Genomic DNA, 22,049 nt, shown 5'->3' with positions numbered 1-22,049 from the left:
CATCTAGTGGAAAGCCTTCCCAGAAGAGTGGAGGCTGTTATAACAGCAAAGGGGGGGACCAACTCAACATTAATGCCCATGATTTTGGAATGAAATGTTTGAGCAGGTGTCCACATGTAGTGTATATTTATCCAAAGACCCATCTATTCTGAACTATAGATTCATAGAGTTATATTTGGATGGTGTATGAGGGCGGCAGCAGGTCTCCACAGTGGAGTCTGTCTGGCAACACAACCACGTGCCACCGTCCGGGTGGCCAGGTGCAGTACTCTAGCTCTGGCCCCTTCCCCTGATAAACACTACTCATCAAAGAAACATTCCTGCCAGGTATGTACTCTCTGAAGCACCACTTGTCTTGCCATGTAAGTACTAATCAAGCAGCCGGAGTCTGAGATCAGCAGATGAAGATTGATGTCATTAGTTGCTGAGGGGACACTCCTTGGATCAGCTTGACACACTGCCACTCATTGATATAAACTGTGATCGGGAGGATTATGACCTTTTGTTAGTGTTCGCATAACTTCCTCATCGTGTTCCCATGAGCTGACAGCTTGACAGGCCCAAGAGGGATAGGGACACATGTGACTTGTGACTAGTGAAATAATAGACCACTTCCTCTTTGACTAAACCACTTTCTATACTTGTATTGCTGATACATGTCACTCTGGACAGAGTTCATGCTGACCCCCAGCAACAGCTCTGGCACACGCCTTTGTAATGGAATCCAGTGGGGAATCCTGACGTCCCTGACAGCTGACAGCTGACCACAAGACCCATGACGCACTAGCCCCCGCAAAGACAACTTCAACAACCAACCCACACTGAATAACATGACACGCATTAGGTGGACATACTGTATGTGGTTGTATATTTTAGCAGCATCAATGAGACAACCGGAGCACTATGATAAAGACACTTGACCGCAATATCTGGTCGGTGAGACAGTACTGTCTTGAACGCTTTCATAACACAACTCATAACACAACACAACCATCTTTCACATTATTTTAGTTGAGCAGCACATGGAATCTGGGATTAGATAGGCCTAATGATGATATATGCCTATATGTTAGCATCAGTCACATAGTTTCCCAACAACTCAGGGCTATGAACCTTACTGATGGAAATACAGTAAGTAGATGAGCTATATATGGGAAATCCAGGTTGTTCGGAATCAAGCTATGTGGACTGATGTAACAACAGCTTTTTATGTACACGTCAGCCTTTCTGGAGATAATATATGAGCCCTTCTGCTTGATGCACTGCCACACACTGGGAGTATTTCCAATGTGTCAATGTCAGGGAGTTAAATGTGTCCCTCTCGGATCCCATCAGCAGGCTAATGAGAGGGACCGGCTGACAGCGCTAGCTAGGGAGGAGACATGGTTTATTCATCTAGCTATTGTAGCACAAGCCAAGATGCAGGAGAAACTTCACTCTCATTCAGTTAACTGTAACATTTAGATTTTTTTAGAGGTGGAAAAACCCAACTACAACAACAAATAGGTCACACACAATATTTTTGTTATATTAGCATATCAATTGTATTATATCGTTTTACTATATTGGGTTATGTACATTATATGTACATTCACAAAAACACAGAGAACATCAGTGAGAGAATTCCAGGGCTTGTATGAAGCGTATCCATCAATCTCCGGCGTCATGGAGGATAAGGGCCCCATCCTGATCCCCAGAAGCCTGTCCTCCTCCTCCTCCCCCACAGGACTCAGGAGAACACTCCCACATGAAGGTCAGGGCACAGTCTTGCATCTGGTAGCTGTAGACGGTGTCGAAAAGACCAATCTGCTCCTCTGTGAAAGTGTTTCTCCAGTCACCGATTTTACCTGTAAATAGAACAAGGCCTTCATTGTTATGGCCAATCTCTCTCCACAGCACTGTAATTTTGAAATATATATATATTTTTTTATGATCCCTATTAGCTAAGGCCATAACGCTAGCTAATCTTCCTGGGGTCCAACACCAATTAACAAGAAATTACAAACAACTAATCAAGACTTCACAAACATTCAACAAGTTGACAATACAGATAATTAAAATACCTGACAGGAAACACATTTAACATTCAGTTTATACTTTCTATTTGCTGTCCAGTTATATGGTCTATCACATTAGATGTTCTTTTTTTCTCTTTTTTTTCTTGAAGGTGGATTTACTTTTTGCCTGAGAAATATGGATTGGTAAAAAGTTTCATTCAGCTATAGCTCTATATAAAACTATAGATTTAAGGCGATTTGTCCTTGGCTTAAATTGTTTTAGCTGCCCTGAATTTGCCTGTCTGGTTTGGTGGTTATGCTTGTTGCTAGTATGTACTAATTGGACTGAAAAATACTGTGTTTTAAAAAAATATATAACATTCCAAAAGAAAATCAGAAGACAAGATAGTAATTTGTTTTTAACGTGAAGCCATGAGAGATTCTGATGCATTTTAATAATATTAATTCGGTTAGAGCAATGAAGAGATAATCTGGCAGCCCTGTTTTGAGCCATTTGGAGCTTTTTTATATCTTTCTTTGCTGCAGATATAACCGGACAGTACTCTATGTGTGATAGGACCAGGGATTGACCATATAACTGGACAGTACTCTATGTGTGATAGGACCAGGGATTGACCATATAACTGGACAGTACTCTATGTGTGATAGGACCAGGGATTGAACCACCTGATTCAGAGTGCTAGATGTTACATACTCTGAACATTTTCTTGTAACAGCAATTCCCTTACCCATCTTAATAACAATATTATCTATATGTTCTGACCATGATAAAGCTGCGTCCAACATGACGCCTAGTAGTTTTTTTTTTCACTTGCTCTACATGTATTCTATTCATCGACAAATTCAATTGGGGGTCATCATCAAGCATATATCTTGAACCAAATACAATACATTTAGTTTTAGAAATGTTCAACACCAATTTGTTCATATCAACCCACTCAGACACCATTCTTAGTTCACTGCTCAGTACATCTGTTAGCTCATTACATTCTGATGCTGCACTATACATTGTAGAGTCATGACCACTCTTGCTTTGTTCATTACTGAAGGTAAATCATTAGTAAAGATAGAGTAGAGCATTGGGCCTAGGCAGCTTCCTTGAAGAACACCACAATGTATATCTTTACTATTTGAAAAGCTACAATTAAAGAACACTTTTTGCCTTCTCCTGGATAGATAGCTTTCCATCCAGGATAGAGCTGCATCCTTAAAACCGTAACATTTTAGTTTTCCTAGTAACAGTTCATGATCATTTACATCAAAAGCAGCACTGAAATCCAGCAACACTGCACCAACTAACTTCCTATCATCCATACTCTTTAACCAATCATCTGTCATTTCGCTAAGGTCGTACTCGTAGAATGCCCTTCTTCGTATGCATGCTGGAAACCCATTATCAGACCATTACATGAGAAATAATCCTTGATTTGTACAGATACAATTTTTTCCAATAATTGACTTAACAAAGGCAGCAAGTTTATAGGATGACTATTAGGACCAGTGAATGCAGATTTTTTATCCTTAGGTAGTGGAATAACCTTTGACTCTTTCCAGACTTCTGGGCACACCCCATACATCAAGCACTAATTAAAAGTATGAGAGATTGGTGTAGATATTTGGTTAGCTGTAACTCTAAGCAATTTGGCGTCTAGATTAACTGTACCAGGCGACTTGTCATCCGAAAGAGACAACAGCATCCTTTCTACCTCTTCCCGTTCTACTTGAAATTTGAACCTGCGTTGCCTCTCCTTCATGATACAATCTTTTATAAGACTATATGACATAGAGCCATCAGTTGGAATCATAGCATTCCTCAACTTGTCCACTTTGCCTGTAGTAGTTTACGATGTCATGTGGTTTTGTAATAAATATAGCCTCTGATTCAACAAAAGAGGCAGACATGTTTGAATTCCTACCCATAAGAGTGTTCAACGTTCTCCATAGCTTTTTCCCATCACCCTTTACTTCATAAGTTTTGTGCTGACAGAATCCTTTCTTGTTTCCTTTGTTTAGCTTGGTCACAAGGTTTCTTAATTTACAATAACTTTGCTTATCAAACGAAGTACCAGATTTATCTGCTACTTTTTTGGCATCATAACGTTGAATCATTCAATTTCTCAGCTCATCATCAATCCACGGGGCACCATTTGACCTCGCAGTGCATTTTCTTAAAGGGACATGCTTATCAGCTATACTCATAAATCATTTCATAAACAAACTTAGTGACATTTCAGGATCATCCTTAATACACACTTCTAACCATACTGTGAGTGCAGGGGAGGTCTATGGTACTGTTCTATCCCTCTGACACTGACGGACACACAACTCTAGTCAGGATTGTACTCCTGTTGAGCAAGGGAGCCTCACCTTTCCTCATGAATTTGCCTTTGCTGTGGTCCATGATCTCCTTTGGGATTAGAGTGTAGTTCACCATGGCGTTGTCTCTCATGCTGCTGAAGCTGCAGTGTCTCATGGAGTTGGTTAACTCCTCGCCCACCAGGGGGCACTGCAGGAAAGAGCTGATCCTCTCCATCGAGCCTTGCAGGTCCTGAGGAAAGTCAATGCTCTTATTATAGATATGGACAAAGAGGGTGGTTTTCACAAAAGGCTGAATGGATCCTCTATGTCTAGTCTATCAACAACATTTGTGGCATACTAAGAGACCAAACGCTCATTAGGTTGGATACAGTTGGATGGTGCTACTCCAAGATGGCGTAGCAGCGCAGACGTTGTTTGTCGTTCTCCCGTGTAAATTTTGTATTTTTCGTCTTTTTTGTATATATTTCAAAATATTTTCAATCTCTTTTACAATTTTTTTTTAAATTAAATATATCTTCCGGCAACCCAATGTGATACAGATCTGCTATTTTTAGACCTTATAGCCAGAACCTCCATCAGAAGATAACCAGCTAATTAGCTACTAGCTATTTAGTCATTGTTAGCTCCTGCTAGCGGCCTTTACCTTTAGCACAGACACCAGACGCTTTAGCCTGGATAATTACTTGCCAGACTGCACAGTGTGTTATCAACCCTGAGCAAATCGGACTGTTTTTTTCTCCACGACAATGCCGGATTCCTGCCGTAAGCCCTGGACCATTACTCCAGATCATCGCAGTTAGCTAGCTGCCACCGAGTGGCCCAGCCCCGAAGCTAGCCTTGAGCCAGGCCCATCTCCCGGCCTGCTCAGTGGACCCTATGATCACTCGGCCACACAGCTGACGCCTCCCGGACTCTTTACTAACACGACTAGAATCCACTACACTACCGGATTCCTGCCGTAAGCTCTGGACCTTTGCATCGGATCATCGCTGCTAGCTAGCTGCTACCGAGTGGCTATAGCGGCTAACGCCCTTGTCCCAAAGCTAGCATCAGTTAGCCGCAAGCCAGGCGCATCTAGCAAACAAAATCACTCCAGCTACAATACCTCTTTTGCCAACTGGCCTGGACCCTTTGTCAACATGGAGCCCCGCCGTTCCATCACGACTGGTCTGCCGACGTAATTCCATCCGCTGTGCCCCAACCGGCCTTTGCCGGATGTCGGAGCAGACGCTTCTACTAGCCCCGGGCCTGCTAACTTTTTAAAAAAAAATTTTCCCGCTTGCTAGCGTAGTAACGACTACCTAGCGGCTTCCCTATTTCATCTATTGCTGTTCACTGGACCCTATGATCACTTGGCTACATAGCTGATGCCTGCTGGACTGTTCATTAATCACGGTAGTCCATTTTGTTTATTCTGTTTATCTGTCGGCCCCAGCCTCGAACTCAGGACCTGTGTGTAGTTAACTGACCCTCTCTGCCTATTCATCACCATTTTACCTGTTGTTCTTTTCTTAGCTGATCAGCTGTTGTTGTCTTACCCGTTGTTGTCTTAGCTAGCTCTCCCAATCAACACCTGTGATTGCTTTATGCCTCGCTTTATGTCTCTATCTAATGTCAATATGCATTGTATACTGTTGTTTAGGATAGTTATCATTGTTTTAGTTCACTGTGGAGCCCCAGTCCCACTCAACATGCCTCAGATACCTCTTTTGTCCCACCTCCCACACATGCGGTGACCTCACCCAGCATAACTAGTGCGTCCAGAGATGCAAACTCTCTTATCGTCACTCAATGCCTAAGTTTACCTCCACTGTACCCGCACCCTACCATACCCTTGTCTGTACATTATGCCCTGAATCTATCCTACCACGCCCAGAAATCTGCTTTTTTTATTCTCTGTCCCCAACGCACTAGACAATCAGTTTTGATAGCCGTACCCTCATCCTAATCCTCCTCTGTTCCTCGGGTGATGTGGAGGTTAACCCAGGCCCTGCGTGTCCCCAGCCGCTCTCATTTGTTGACTTCAGTAACCGCAAAAGCCTTGGTTTCATGCATGTTAACATCAGAAGCCTCCTCCCTAAGTTTGTTTTACTCACTGCTCTAGCACACTCTGCCAACCCTGATGTCCTTGCCGTGTCTGAATCTTGGCTTAGGAAGGCCACCAAAAATTCTGAGATTTCTCAACTACTACATTTTCCATCAAGATAGAACATCCAAAGGGGGAGGAGTTGCAATCCACTGCAGAGATAACCTGCAAAGTTCTGTCAAACTTTCCAGGTCTATGCCCAAACAGGTCGAGCTTCTAATTTTAAAAATGAATCTCTCCAGAAATAAGTCTCTCACTGTTGCTGACTGTTATAGACCCTCCTCAGCTCCCAGCTGTGCCCTGGACACAATATGTGAATTGATTGCCCCCTATCTATCTTCATAGTTTGTTCTGTTAGGTGAACTAAACTGGGATATGCTTAACACCCCGGCAGTCCTACAATCTAAGTTAGATGCCCTCAATCTCACACAAATTATCAAGGAACGCACCAGGTACAACCCTAAATCCGTAAATACGGGCACCCTCATAGATATTATCCTGACCAACTTGCCCTCCAACTACACCTCTGCTGTTTTCAATCAGGATCTCAGCGATCACTGCCTCATTGCCTGCATCCGCTATGCGTCCGCTGTCAAACGACCACACCTCATCACTGTCAAACGCTACCTAAAACACTTCTGCTAGCAGGCCTTTCTAATCGACCTGGCCCGGGTATCCTGGAAGGATATTGACCTCATCCCGTCAGTAGAGGATGCCTGGTCGTTCTTTAAAAGTAATTTCCTCACTCTCTTAAATAAGCATGCCCCTTTCAAAAAATGTAGAACGAAGAACAGATACAGTCCTTGGTTCACTTCAGACCTGACTGCCCTCGACCAGCACAAAAACATCCTGTGGCGGACTGCAATAGCATCGAATAGTCCCCGCGATATGCAACTTTTCAGGGAGGCAGGAACCAATACACGCAGTCAGTTAGGAAAGCAAAGGCTAGCTTTTTCAAACATAAAGTTGCATCCTGTAGCTCTCACTCCAAAAAGTTTTGGGACACTGTAAAGTCCGTGGAGAACAAGAGCACCTCGTCCCAGCTGCCCACTGCACTGAGGCTAGGTAACACTGTCACCACCGATAAATCCACGATAATCGAGAATTTCAATAAGCATTTCTCTATGACTGGCCATGCTTTCCTTCTGGCTACCCCAACCCCGGCCAACAGCTCTGCACCCCCCGCAGCTACCTGCCCAAACCTCCGCAGCTAGGCTAGACAAATCAGCTAGGCTAGACAATCTGGACCCTCTCTTTTTAAAATGATCCGCCGCCATTGTTGCAACCCCTATTACCAGTCTGTTCAACCTCTCTTTCGTATCGTCCGAGATCCCTAAAGATTGGAAAGCTGCCGCGGTCATCCCCCTCTTCAAAGGGGGATGACCGCGGCAGACCCAAACTGTTATAGAGCTATATCCATCCTGCCCTGCCTTTCTAAAGTCTTCGAAAGCCAAGTTAACAAACAGATCACTGACCATTTCGAATCCCACCGTACCTTCTCCGCTGTGCAATCTGGTTACCGAGCTGGTCACGGGTGCACCTCAGCCATGGTCAAGGTACTAAACGATATCATAACCGCCATCGATAAAAGACAGTACTGTGCAGCTGTCTTCATTGACCTGGCCAAGGCTTTCGACTCTGTCAATCACTGTATTCTTTTTTTTCTTTCTTTTTTTTACCCCTTTTTTTCTCCCCAATTGGTAGTAGTTACAGTCTTGTGTCATCGTTGCAACTCCTGCATGGACTCGGGAGAGGCGAAGGTCGAGAGCCATGCGTCCTCCGAAACACAACCCAACCAAGCCGCACCGCTTCTTGACACGCCCATCCAACCCGGAAGCCAGCTGCACCAATGTGTCGGAGGTGTGTCACTGGTCATCCCCAAAGCCAACTCCTCCTTTGGCCGCCTTTCCTTCAGTTCTCTGCTGCCAATGACTGGAACGAATTGCAAAAATCACTGAAGTTGGAGACTTATATCTCCCTCACTAGCTTTAAGCATCAGCTATCTGAACAGCTTACCGATCGCTGCAGCTGTACACAGCCCATCTGTAATTAGCCCATCCAATCTACCTACCTGATCCCCATATTGTTTTTATTTACTTTTTTCTCTTTTGCACACCAGTATTTCTACATCCACATCATCATCTGCACATCTATCACTTCAGTGTTAATTTGCTAAATTGTAATTACTTCGCTACTATGGCCTATTTATTGCCTTACCTCCTCACGCCATTTGCACACACTGTATATAGACTTTTTCTATTGTGTTATTGACTGTACGTTTGTTTATTCCATGTGTAACTCTGTGTTGTTGTTTGTTTTTGTTTCCTAAAGCTATGTTCACGTAGTATTTCATAATGTCACTTAAAATAGCATCTCACAAAGGTCTATTTATAATCTATGACTAATATTTTCATGTCTGAAGGATAGCCTATTTCTGTAGTTAACACAACCTCAGAGACTCATGAGACTGTAATACAACTGCTGTGATACAAGTGTTGTGTTCTGATGCTCTTAAATGGACATGAAAACAATATGGTTAGGGGTGACACAACTGCAATGAGGAAGAGAGAATGTAATGGGATGTTTGCAATTGATGACAACAACAGTACATAGCAGACAGTGATAGACAAGATTTACCCTACCAGCCACATCTCCTCATAAGAGATGTAAAGAACATTTGCCAAGACTCCTGCTTGACTCGTCCAGCCTTTCACATGATCGAACCAGGACCCATAACTCACTGTAAAAAGGGTAAACGTTGTATTAGATCTGACTGTTAACAGTAGGATTAAATCCCAGAATTGCTCGAGGTACAAATCATTAGTGTCAACTCACCTGATCCCTCCAGAAAACTATCCAGAAACTCGTCAAATGAATTGGGTTCTGGGAGGAACTTGGCCATTTTATGGAAGTGGTAATATGACACAGCAACATCTTTGGGGTTTCTGGCGACATAGATGACCTGAGAGACGGTGTGGAGATAGTGTCACTAACGCTCAATATATTATTTCCATAGAGTTGCTTTACAAAATAGGAAATGTCTCACAGCTTTGAGAATAGTCTCTTCGACATAACCACATCCTACCTTAGCTTTGGAGCCCTGGAGTGCAGAAGCCAGCAGGTTGTAGGGCAGGTGAGTGGTGATGATTCGGTGCCCCTGGGTGGCCTCCAGCACCTTTGCACTGTAATGCTGTTCCAGCCAGGGAGCTCGGGCCCAGTTGGGCACAGTTTTGGAGAGTTGTGGGTCCCCTCTGTTTTTCACAAGAGTGACAATCTCCTGCATCCAGGTAGTCCCTTTAACCAGAGATCACAGAGGGAAAGAAAGAAGAGAGTTAAAGAGAGAGAGAGATAAGAGAGAACTGTACATCTAATACCTCTGTCTTCATTGAATTCCTCCCTAAACCACTACTTCCATAAAGACAGACGGTCTGAGAGAAGTGGATCTTGAAAGTAATGAATCATTGACAAGTAAAAACAAAAGTAACAATACAATAACCTACTGGAGTCTGTGCATATACAGTTATTAAAACCCTGACCGTTTGCTTCAACTGCAAAGTGTGTGAAAGAGGAAAAAGTACTGAAGTTGGCTAGTGTTGCAGCATGTCTAATGTGTTGTGACACCGAGCAGTGGTGTGACAGAGCTGTCCTGTCTCACCTGATTTGGGGTAGGTGGCGATGACAGTGTCCCTGTCCTGGAACTGGAAGTGGAGGGCATAGTTCAGGGAGTCCTGGGTGTGAATGTGTCCAGGGAATGAGATGTGATGGAAGGTCTCTGTCACGTCCAGCCTGGCCATATCTTTCTGCGAGGAGGGAAGTATGAGATGATCTGGCTTCCTACGGACCTTAAATAGCCAAGCAGTATGATACAACGGGAACTGTGAGAAGAACTCGTGGGAGAAAAGCTGTGTGGATGTCGCTGTAGAAATCATTTAAAAAGTCTTGGAATTTCCCAGGAAAACATTTACTGTACGGTAGGTACTGGTACCACGGGAATTACCCGTAGTACCAGATAGATCCTTTTCTATTGTACACCTAAAGTTGGGGCTGAGTAAAATGATCCGCACTGCCTGTACATAGAAACTGTCTCTGAACCTGGTGGTCTGGGTCGTAAAGCTGGAATCCTTAGTTGCTTCATCAGTTTTTGGACTTAGAAATTAATGATATATACTCAATGATGCTTAAAGATTATAACTTATAAATGCCTCATGAGCTTAGTTCAACTGTCCTACCCCATCAGAACACAAAATACAGGTTTGTATTACTCTACATTTACATTGTTTACAAACAAACAAACACTATATAGCCTCAAAACATGGTTAAAGGCCCAGTGCAGAAATATTTTCCCCCCTATGTTTTATATATATTTCCACACTATCAGGTTGGAATAATATTGTGAAATTATGATAATACCCTTTAAGTGTAAGTGCTGTTTGAAAAGACCACCTGAAATCTCAGCCTGTTTTGCTTGATTCTTGCTTGAGAAATTGCTATTTACTTAGAAGCTATTTTTGTTTCCTTTTGAACATTTTAATTGAAAACAATCGCAGTAAGGTATTTAATTTTAAATATTGAGATAAAAATGGCTGCATTGGACCTTTAAGGGTTCCTCTTTTCAACCCTTACTGTGGAAATTCAGTGTTACAGAATGATTGAAATTTAAAGGCGATGTTCCTGCGTTAGCGGTGACAGCATTCACGGTAAACACTGCATATGTCGGCTCAATCGGAAATTACCTTTATATTGCGCAATCTGTAACGCTTCAGCAATACAAATTGAATAGAGCCCAAAACTATCATTTTGATATCATGGATGGTCCATCCTTGCATCCATAGCTCTGTCTATAAGTTTGAGAGTGGTTACATTTCTCCAAGCCCATCCCTCAGATTTTTACCAAAACACAGGCAGGGTGGCCACTGTTATTGTTTCAATTAAGGATTCTAGCTTTAATACTACAGTACTCTCTGCCAGACTGCAGGATTTGCTTGATTCATGACGAGGGTAACTGGGTGTCCCTGATTATACTACAGTGTTGAGTTTTCTTTTTGCCACTGTTTAATTGACTCAAGGACGAGAGTTGTTGATGATGAGCGAAGAGTCCTGAGGGCGCTCTAAGGATGTTTTATCTAAGAGTTGATTATCATAATGCAAACAAGTCATGACCTTCGCAGCTCATCTCCATGGTCATGGATGGATAAGACCCAAGGCTCTCTTTACTGCTCCTGATAGAGAGCTGACTGTAATCTGAATCAAATTAACCTCTTACCTCCAAACACTTATCTTAAGAGTAGACTTCTAAGTAACCATTAATACGAGGCTATTATGGGATGGTCCTCACAATAATCAGGGTGATAAGCTAATGGTATCCATAAAAATTCTGAATTCAGTCATAAATTAATAAACCAACACAGTGGCCTTGTGGTTAGAGTGTCTGCACTGAGATAGGAAGATAGGGGGTTCCATCCCTGGTCAAGTCATACCAAGTCATACCAAGCCTCTCTGCTTGGCACTCTGCATTAAGGAAATGGATTGGGGTTGAGGTCCTGCGACCGACTAGCGTCATGTCCATGGGGTGTACTTGCTCCCGTCCCTATGTGTCGTTCTGGCTCGGACAAGGCTTACTTGTCTAAGGATTACTATTTAGGATTATTAGGAATACCTGTAATGTATCATGTGCTATTTAGCAGCAAAAGTTTCCAGGTGTAAACTCAACATGTCTGAATGTTCCTGACCTGAACCCTCTATCTTCCAGATCCCATATAGGCCTAACAATGTAGAACAGTGAGAGGATGGGAGAAAAGGTCTTGAAAAGACCACGGAAAACCCTGGATTAGCTGAGTCAACCGTTCATTATGCCTTAAATCAGAATGGGGCTCCAGAAACATGGACATACACAGACCACTCTGCTCAACACGTAAGTGGGCCACAATCATCTGTGAACACGAGTGGTCTAGATGAGCATTTATACAGCCAAGGATCCACAAGGGACTTGCTATAGGGTACAGATAAAGGATCTTAATTTGACCAGTTTCTCACAGTAGGAAAATAATCCTACAGCAACAGGAAATGTGAATTATTGTATGGATTATAATTAATTTACATTTTTGTAGGGGTTGATAAAGTTTAAGTTAGGACAAATCAAGTCTGCCATTTTTAAGTGGAAATTACAAACTTTATAAGCCTTTTTAAACCTCAAATACAGTAGAAGTTTGCATTTCCTGCTGTGCTGGACATTTTCTGCAAAAACAGGGTGATTAAATTAATATCCTACAGCTGTAGGCAGCTGTAGTCAAATCCAGTGGCGATTTTTGCCTGTAAATCTTGGTGGGGCAAACAAAGAAATTGGGGGGATGCATGCCAGCAAAGCCCCTACACAACACAACACTAAACGAAACAATACATTAATTGCACTTTAACGGTGACAAACTTTGACCACAACTGTTACGGCCTACATAAAGCTGTCCCAACAGCAGAGTCCCAACAGCGGATAAGAGGTAGTCAGTCATTTCCAGTGGTGGGCCGTCAGGGCCTGCAAGGCCTTCTCTGCTGGCCTAAACATCATCAGAATATATATTTTTTTTAAATATATTTTCCCACAAATATGTATTAAATTATTCCCCAGAGTAAGAGTTATACTCTTCATTTCATAGCTTTCCTCTTGGTTGCACTGCTTCCAGCCCCAGGTTGAGATTTGGAGGGCTGGTCTTTACGTTAGATCTTTTATCCAATCATATTCAGCCATCATGTGTTGCCAGGGGTCTAAAATCTGCCCTCAGGCCTTCAGAATCAACAGTGCGGGCGCTTGTAGCTTAAAGTGAATGGAAATTAAAATTTTGTGTCAACCAATCAGCTTTAGAGTTGGCTATTGTACGCCTGCTGGCTGGCTCCAGTGTTACACAGGAGCCAGCTAGCAGGCCTAGGGCGTCCACGTCTTTTGATTGGATTACCAATATTGAGAGGCAGGTCCTATGGGCAGGTCTATGCAGATCTAGGAAACTAAATTTGATAAACGAATTAATTCGCGTTCTACTGTTTTTTGAACCCACAATGGCGGAAGGAGGAGAAGATATCGATTTGGTCGAGGATATAATTATAACGCCATTCTCAAGACGAACTTTTCAAGAAAAGTTAGACATTGCCTGTCACAGGCGGGAAAGGGGTTCGTTCGTTCGCCACTTTCAAAGTTTCAACTATGAGCGCTGTCAATGGCTCACACTTACAAGCAATGGTGCTTTTGAAAACGTTTGGGGACACCAGAGTGGAGCTACAGCTCTCACTCGTCCTGCGTTATGTGACGGACACGGGAGTCAAGGAGCGATTTATCCGGTTTGAAGATGTGATGTTAGTAAAACGTTTATTGGAGACAGGAGAACAAGTGGAGACATAGGACGAGGTGGATAATTTTATAATAAGGCCGTTTTATTCAAGTGTAAAGATATCAGGCAAAAGCGTGCACGGCCCCTTTCTGTCAGATTCTTATGAAATCGTCGGAGAAGAGACCCCTCTAAGCAGTACATACAGATTATATAGGCAACAAGCAAAGTAGGTTGATCTTGTCGTCTGGCCTTCCGATTGGTCGATCTGGGTCGTGGGTAGTCCTGTTCGGCCTGATGTCGACATTCCATTGGCTTTTCACACAGTTCTTTGTCCTAGTCACATCCCAAGGCATCCTGCATGTGCGTTTGTTTTCACAGGCCCTATTCATGGGGGAGGGGATGTGTGTGTGGGTCTGACAAAGTAGAGGGGATGGGTGCATGTTGTGCCAAGAATAGCTTATGTTGAGAAGTGGTTAAAACAAGTTACCAGTATCTTATACAATTTCTTACAAATCCCCCTCTTCACGTCTCACAAGAGACGTGACATAAAAGTAAAAAAAAAACAAAGCTATGGGATAAAATTTGTCCGGGGACAAATTTTGTAATTCCCCCTCTTCACGTCTCACAAGAGACGTGACATAAAGGTTTCTTAGTCCTCAAATAGATAGACAGGTCCAGCTTCCCCATCATCAAGCAATGGGAACATTTGGGCCCTTTCCTGATTAGGGTCTATTGCGGCAGTGATAACACGGCTAGCAAGCGTCCGCGCACATGGAATGCAACAGCATCCACAAAGTACAAGAATGCCCGCAAAGACGGAAATAGATACTAGGATAGAGGAAACCAGCGTCTTATATTTACCAAAAGCATCCATCCATGAGTCCCACATAGAAGTGTCCACTCCAGAATGCTGTTTCATCTTACCATTAAGGGTACGAAGTCCCTCCAATGCTACAGTCAGACTCCCATTCGTAGCTGTGTTGTTGGGAATGAAAGTACAACACTGCTCACCAAACATTGCACAGACCCCCCCCCGGTTCAGCCAATAACATATCAACCGCGATTCTATTTTGAAATGCCATCAGGGACGTAGCTGCCAATTGTCCATGGACCGCCTCGAAGCCTTGTTGAGTCCAATTGCCCAGTTTCTGGACATTAAAATGAATGTAGTTAATTCTGTCCACATTTTTATTAACTGTACACCACCAACAGACAGAAGATTCAAACCCAGCTGTCACTTAGTCCACCAGTTTATATTCATCTGGCACCCCCTAGGGACACCACTAGCATCAATGTAAGTTGAGTCGTAAATAAGCAAGGACCAAAAAGGAGACCACTCCAATAACTACACCTGGAGTGGCCAACCACACATTAGTAACCCAAAAAACGAGAATATGTTAAACCCTCAGGTCCATCCCTCTATACAACCTGTACCAGGTGGGCTCGTCGCCACCCGGGAACTTCAAACCTTCACAACAGGGAGGACAAACATCACTTTTTATTCATTCGACAACATCAACTACAGCAAACCAAGGGTCCTCCTCTGTCAAGCCCACTTTCCTGCGGAAGCTTGTTTTCGTATCAGCCTCTCCAACTGGAGCATCAAGCAGCGGCATCATACCATAGGCCCTTTCCACATCTGTAACAGACTTCAAACAAGGTATGATACAGGCAACACAAAAATGAAAAACAACAACTAGTGTCAGAAATCCAGTAATCATCATTGTAGTGTACTTACCAAACCAACCACCCAGCCAGAGAACAGTCCACTCTCCTCCACACCTGCAAGACCCTTCATCTCCACTGAACCTTGCCAACCCACTCAGAGCTTTTGAAATGCTCCCATCCGGACTAGTATTGTTTAGGGACAAACGTGCAACACTGTTCTCCAATCATTTTACATACACCTCCCTGGTTGGCCAGAATCATGTCCAGTTCTAGTCTATTTTGTCTACTGGTTTGAGAGGTAGCCTCCAATCGTTCAGCCATCCCCGTAAGTACTGTGTGGGTGTAGTTTAACAAATCATTGTTGATTATAGTAGATATAATTGATCCAAGCATTCTGCTTAGCATCAACAATAGCTGGGCCAAACTGGGCAATAGATGCCACAGGCCATCATTCCTGTTTGATGTCTGGTATTCGTGGGGGACCCCTATTGGGACCCCAACAGGTTGGTGTGCATGTTATCTGTACCCTCGGACCAAGGAGCGTCACGGTTCTGCCGTCTCCTGGGTTGGTACCGAGTCTCTGTGTCATGTGCAGCTCCCAGAAGTTGATTAGCTGTAACCTCAATAATAGGCAATGGTGTTATCAGACTGGCCAAAACACATGTGCAACGACAATTTCCTTTCAAAATGGGGGTCAACTGCCTGGCAGGTCCACACATCCACCATACATCAGCAACACCTCTAGTTAATAGTGACATTAGTGATGCAGGCAGCAGTAGGGAACCTCCCATAGTCTCTACCTCTACCTGTACCAGTGTTACAGCTGTAATATCCTCCATATGCCTTAACTCCCCACGGTACCTTCTGGGGAGGTACTTCTGGGAACACAAAACTCAAGAGTTTTACACAAGGTTGAATTTGGCTTAAACTTTCCAATATACACATCCAACCTTCCACATTACTTAGGGCAAATGGGTGAGCAGCCAGAATAGGTCTGGCATGTCCACATACGACACAGTCCTTTCTATTAAGTATTCTGTAGGCCAACCACATATTCTCCCTTTCCTCATAACCAGTTTCAGTCCCCAATTGTTCACTATCTTAGATGTCTTTTATATTTATTACCTGTACCAGATTGGAGAGCTTAGGTGATGGCGTGGGACTTGGTCTTGAAGTGGTGGAGGAGGCCGGCTGAACCCTGGTCCGTTGGAACTGGTGGTGGTTCTGGCAACACTGTGATGGTAACATCCCCATCGTATCCTAATCAGACAGCTCAGGACTGCAAGCAGTCCTGTAAAACCCCACCCTCTCCCAAAGAACACATCATCAGCCAGAGGTCAAACAACACTTTCACTTCTATGAACGTACACAGTGAGGAAAGGTCGGGGTCAGGGAATTTTCATTAAGGAGTTGACCCCCGAGCTTTATTAGCAACAGTTCTTCTCCTTAACTCTGTGATCATTCGGCAGTGTCAGTGTGTCTCACCCTCCAAGTGCGATATGCCCCCAGGTCGAGTGAATCACCTTCTCCTTTAATTCACCTGCAACGCATAAAATCCTGGACATACAGATTTGGTTAACCACCAGTTTCTCATTTGTTTTATCTGATTATATATTTAACTTCTATACCTATTTGTTAGCTATAATTTTGAATTTTACATTAGTTTATTTTCCAATAGGCCCCATCCTATCCTAGACCACAATGTACCCCTCCCCCGTTTGATACCTGGCTCTGGCCAGGTATCAACCTTACCTACTCTAAATAATGACTTAGTACATTATAATATAGAAACGTCCCATTCATTCGCCGCATATCCAATTCTCCCTTGGGCGTACATTCATATCTATTTTTTTCCAATTCTCTGTCAAGTGACTTATCTACTTTAAAATGTATCTGTGCTGCTTATATATGTTAAACCCTTTCTCTCCTTTCTTATTTCACAGCCTACCTTGCTCATTTCCCGGTCCACCCTCCCCACTCTACTCTCAAACCTTCAAAGTCTCAACAGTGCGGGGTAGACCCATCTGTCTGCCTTTTTCTAATAATAGTCAATAACAACTATGTGTTCTTTTGCAATATTAACTAAGTGTCTCACTGTTTTGACTTTATCTATCCCAAATGGATTTAAAATAACAACATGTCTTATAGTGTCAATCTCTAAAGTCCTTACATAACCTTAATAAACCTATCTCTATCTTCTAATGGCCAAAACAAATGCTAACCTTATGGTCAAGAGTTATAAACTAGTATCCCAAATGACACAAATTCATTATTCCCACTACATTCTCCCGTGAGTGATCAAGTCACCGGAAAATGCAATGAAAATAGGTCAAAAAGGTTACACCTACATTCGTGTTCCATACCATATCTAGGCATACCAAAAGAACCCTTCATCTTCTCAAAGTCCCTTGCCTAAATAAAACTCAGAAAGTAAAACTCCTATTCCAATATGAGTGTATTCTTTTAAGATATCTTGTCTCTGGGAACACGGAAAACCCCTTAACCCAAACGTTTACCACAAAAACAAAACCTAATAATTATGATAATACCCTTAAATCATTCGTTCTAAATTTCCCCGATGTTTCATGTAACACAACTGTGATAAACGTGTACTGTCCCTTTAAAAACTCCCTGCCAGCCATACCAGGTTGCGAGTCGTTCATTGTTCCCCATAATGAAAACAGATCACGTTTAGAATACGTTTACTTATTGTTCGAATTCTCTGGTGTTACCTAAACAAAAACCAATAACTTTCAGCAACTTTTGAAAAGTATCTCAAAGCTATAATGTACACATTTTCCCTCTAAATGACACAACCAATTTTCTCTAGCATAATTTAATACGGCCACACCCGGTGGGGAAAGTACACATTTTATCCCGTTCCTCCTATAATACTCAATGCTAAATTCAAAGTTGTGGTTAAATATATGGATTTGCCAATCATTATCAAATGTTAAATATACAGGTTTAGTACTTTTATCAAATAGATTAGTATAGTTCAAATAAAGATATGCGTTTACTAGCGCTCAACCTGTGTTCAGAACGCAGCAACTAGCCAATATAATACCAAAAATGACTGTCTTATTCCTGCCTCTAGGCAAAACATCTAGTTACCCCAACTAAGTTTGGCAGCAAAACTATCGTATAAGTAAAATCGACTTCTCAACTTTCTCCATTCCAAAGTGTAAACTTACCATATACTTCGCTAAATTTATCTCGCATGTCACCCAATCCATAACAATAATATCATTAGTCTGTAAATTTAACCTGAATAAGTTATTAAACGTATTCTCTCTACTCCGAATTGGTTTTAAGTTTTTTTCTCTGTCACCAGCACTCAAACAGGCTCCTGGGAGACCGTTGAGTGCTGCAATACTGCCATCTTCTGTCCATTCTCTGTATAGCTCTCCACCCCCAAACTATTCTAAGAGTTATGAGTGTGTGGAGGAATATCACAAATAAGGGGCCAGATATCCCTAGTCTTGCCCAGGGAGGGAGAAATGTCCCTCTAAATGGGCGAGGTTCCTTTTTCAGGGGAGGCGGAGTTTGATGCCGCATCCCCTGAGTCAGGAATGTCTTCATTTGGAATCGGATTTAAGCTGTTTAAATCAGCTCTGACTTCTGTCAGTGTTCTAGAAGGGATTGGGGCTGGAGTGCAATGTGTGAGGTGGTGCCAAGGTGCGCCTGATTTACCTTTGACCTGGACTGAGTGTGAAGTAACCTCCCTCACTTCGTACTGTCCAGTCCACCTGGGTTCTAGCCACTTTCTCTTGTGGACTTTTACCCCACCCAGTCACCAATTTTTTACCTTCCGTGGTGCCGGATCTCTCGTCAGCTCCCCTTCTTGGACCTTGTGAATCTGTTTGGAGAGAGCTGCAGAAAGTTCCGTCAATTATCAGACATTACAATTTGTTGTACATCAAGGGCGGGCATATGACCTCCCTCCCTTGGTGAACCAAGCATGAGGAGAGAGATGGGTGCCTGCACCTGGAGAGGCTCTCATGGCCAGCAACGCCAGGGGCAGGGCTTCAACCCAAATCAACTTCAAACCTGCACATACATTTGATTGGCGCGTTCCACGAGACTAACAGGTACCTATTTAGAGAACCTGTCTACCATAACTAACAGGTACCTTTTTCCATTTGTCACATTGTCTTGCCCCATATCTGTGTAATCTATGCTGATGTCCTGCTAACCCATTGTGGTCCAACAGTATGGACTGCTCCATGAGCATACGCTGAGTCGGTGTAGATGTTTACAGTCTTTCCTTCAGCTCTTTCCAGAGCTTGTGTCAACCCTATGATTTCAGTTAACTGGGCTGATGCAGGTGTGTGATGATGGCAGATTCCAAAGTCACATGTGATCTATCCGGGAGCTGCTGCACCATTGCGTATGCTGCTATGTTCCCTTCCTCTCCTCTATAGCAGCATCCATCTGTGTATAACCATAGGTCCGGGTTGGTGAGTGGTTCGTTCCCCAGGTCAGGTCTCAGTTTCAGTTCTTGTGCAGCTCTTTCTGCACAGGAGTGGGGCAGACCTTCTTCAGCATTGAGTGCGTCTGCCATGTTTTTGTCAGTGTTGACAAATGTGATGTGTGATTGTGTGCATTTATTCTGGATTTTCGTTTTTCTTTCAGCGCTGAACGTGAATTCTTTGCTCATCAGATATGCTGCAACCCCATGGTGGGTGTGTATTTCCAATGGATGGCACATTACCAAGTGGGCTGTTTTTTAATAGCTTTTGCCACTACAGCTACATACCTGGAGCATGTGGTTTGTCCTAGTTCAATGTGGTCCAGTTTGGAGGAGTGATACATCACCACTCTACTCTCCCCCTCTGTTTTGTACCTTCTTATACTGCATCTTTCCCCCTGATCTATCTTTCATTCTCTGATCTAAGTATTCATTGAATTTGTGTTTGGGGACGGTGGTTGTGGCCATTTTGTCGTTAAGCTATGTCTGGCTCTATGCTATTTTGGTGCACTTAGCCCATCACTGGCCAAAACTAACAATGTATCTCTGGTGCTGACACAGTCTTATCTCTGGTGTCTGTCTCCCCCTTGTGTACAAAGAATGTTATTGCTTTATGTTTGGCGAATTAATTAAATACTTTCCCAAAGTATTTCGGCAATATCCTTTTGGAACACTCTACTAGTATTATCTAGCGCTTCTATTTTAAATATAATAATAATTTTAGGAACTATTTTCAAACAGTTATTATTCGTTTTCACTTTTTCGATTATTTAAATACTTTGCCAAAACATTTCAGAAATGTCCTTTCGGGACATTATATTAGTATATTCAAGCGTTTCTAGAATAAATATTTAATTAATTCTAGGACTCATTTTTCTCAAAAACTAATTAAAAAACTGAAAACTCAAAAACTAACTTAATTAATTAAATACTTTCCCAAAGTATTTCAAACGTGTCCTTTTAGGACAATATATGGTGTATCCTAGCGCTTCTAGAATAATTATCAAATTAATTCTAACCCTTAAGGATTTACCAACAGCCCCAGAGGGAAAAACCAGGTCAATTTATCAGCAGAAAAATAGCTGCTTCACAGCAGCTCCCACAATCTGACTCGGCGGTCACTTAAACACAGCCTCAACCTAGCATATGGCTACTAGTAGCAATCGGCCTCGTGAAACGTTCAATCACTCACATTGATTTGGTGTTATCGACTTGTCTCGGTTCTGCTCATGCAACTTATTTCATCGATTCCTCACTGGTATATCAGACTACTTGGAATACATTTCAGCATTTAATTCCTCACTGTTATCAGACTACTTGGAATACATTCAGCATAGCCTTCTGTCTACTGGAATGCCAACTCCAGTAGGCTCAGGTTCGCTATTACCACAATTCCTCACTGGTATATCAGACTACTTGGAATATATTTCAGACAAAATTCATTTAATTCCTCACTGTTATCAGACTACTTGGAATACATTCAGTTAATTCATTTAATTCCTCACTGTTATCAGACTACTTGGAATACATTCAGACAAAATTCATTTAATTCCTCACTGTTATCAGACTACTTGGAATACATTCAGTTAATTCCTCACTGTTATCAGACTACTTGGAATGGGATTTTTAACGCAGATATCCTTACACCGTGCCTTAGATTCTAGACAATTCCACATAAATTTAGCAACAATTCACACTCACCTCAGTACTTCTGATCATTGAATTTAGATATTGGCTATAATACAATATGCAGATTTTGATTAAACCGGCTCTGCTTACCTTAATATTTTCGAGCTCTTTGATCAGTTTCCTGGGTGAGTTGAATCGCCGACGTCTCCCTCGAGCGGGTCACCTCTCCTTCTTGAATCTTTCTCCCACTCGCCTCCTGTCTCATCAACTCTCTATGGACCGAATTGTAAGGCTGTTAACCATCCTCTGCTACCAAGTTCTGTTAGTAAAACGTTTATTGGAGACAGGAGAACAAGTGGAGACATAGGACGAGGTGGATAATTTTATAATAAGGCCGTTTTATTCAAGTGTAAAGATATCAGGCAAAAGCGTGCACGGCCCCTTTCTGTCAGATTCTTATGAAATCGTCGGAGAAGAGACCCCTCTAAGCAGTACATACAGATTATATAGGCAACAAGCAAAGTAGGTTGATCTTGTCGTCTGGC

General features: G+C 42.6%; 1 protein-coding gene across 1 annotated transcript; it reads right to left on the bottom strand.

The window, feature by feature from the left end:
- Positions 1-991: 991 nt before the first annotated feature.
- Positions 992-10,373, bottom strand: LOC139575957 (sulfotransferase 1A1-like). The gene is made up of 6 exons (XM_071401446.1): positions 10,079-10,373; positions 9,509-9,717; positions 9,259-9,385; positions 9,066-9,163; positions 4,386-4,566; positions 992-1,847 (listed from the first exon to the last, which is right to left on the bottom strand). The coding sequence occupies exons 1-6, from the start codon at positions 10,350-10,352 to the stop codon at positions 1,651-1,653; spliced, it is 1,086 nt and encodes a 361-aa protein (XP_071257547.1). The 5' UTR covers positions 10,353-10,373; the 3' UTR covers positions 992-1,650.
- Positions 10,374-22,049: the final 11,676 nt, after the last annotated feature.

This window comes from Salvelinus alpinus, chromosome 5, assembly GCF_045679555.1.
Source record: "Salvelinus alpinus chromosome 5, SLU_Salpinus.1, whole genome shotgun sequence".
Lineage (NCBI taxonomy): Eukaryota > Metazoa > Chordata > Actinopteri > Salmoniformes > Salmonidae > Salvelinus > Salvelinus alpinus.
The sequence above is the reverse complement of the archived record's forward strand: the minus strand, read 5'-3'. Positions and strand labels throughout refer to the sequence as shown.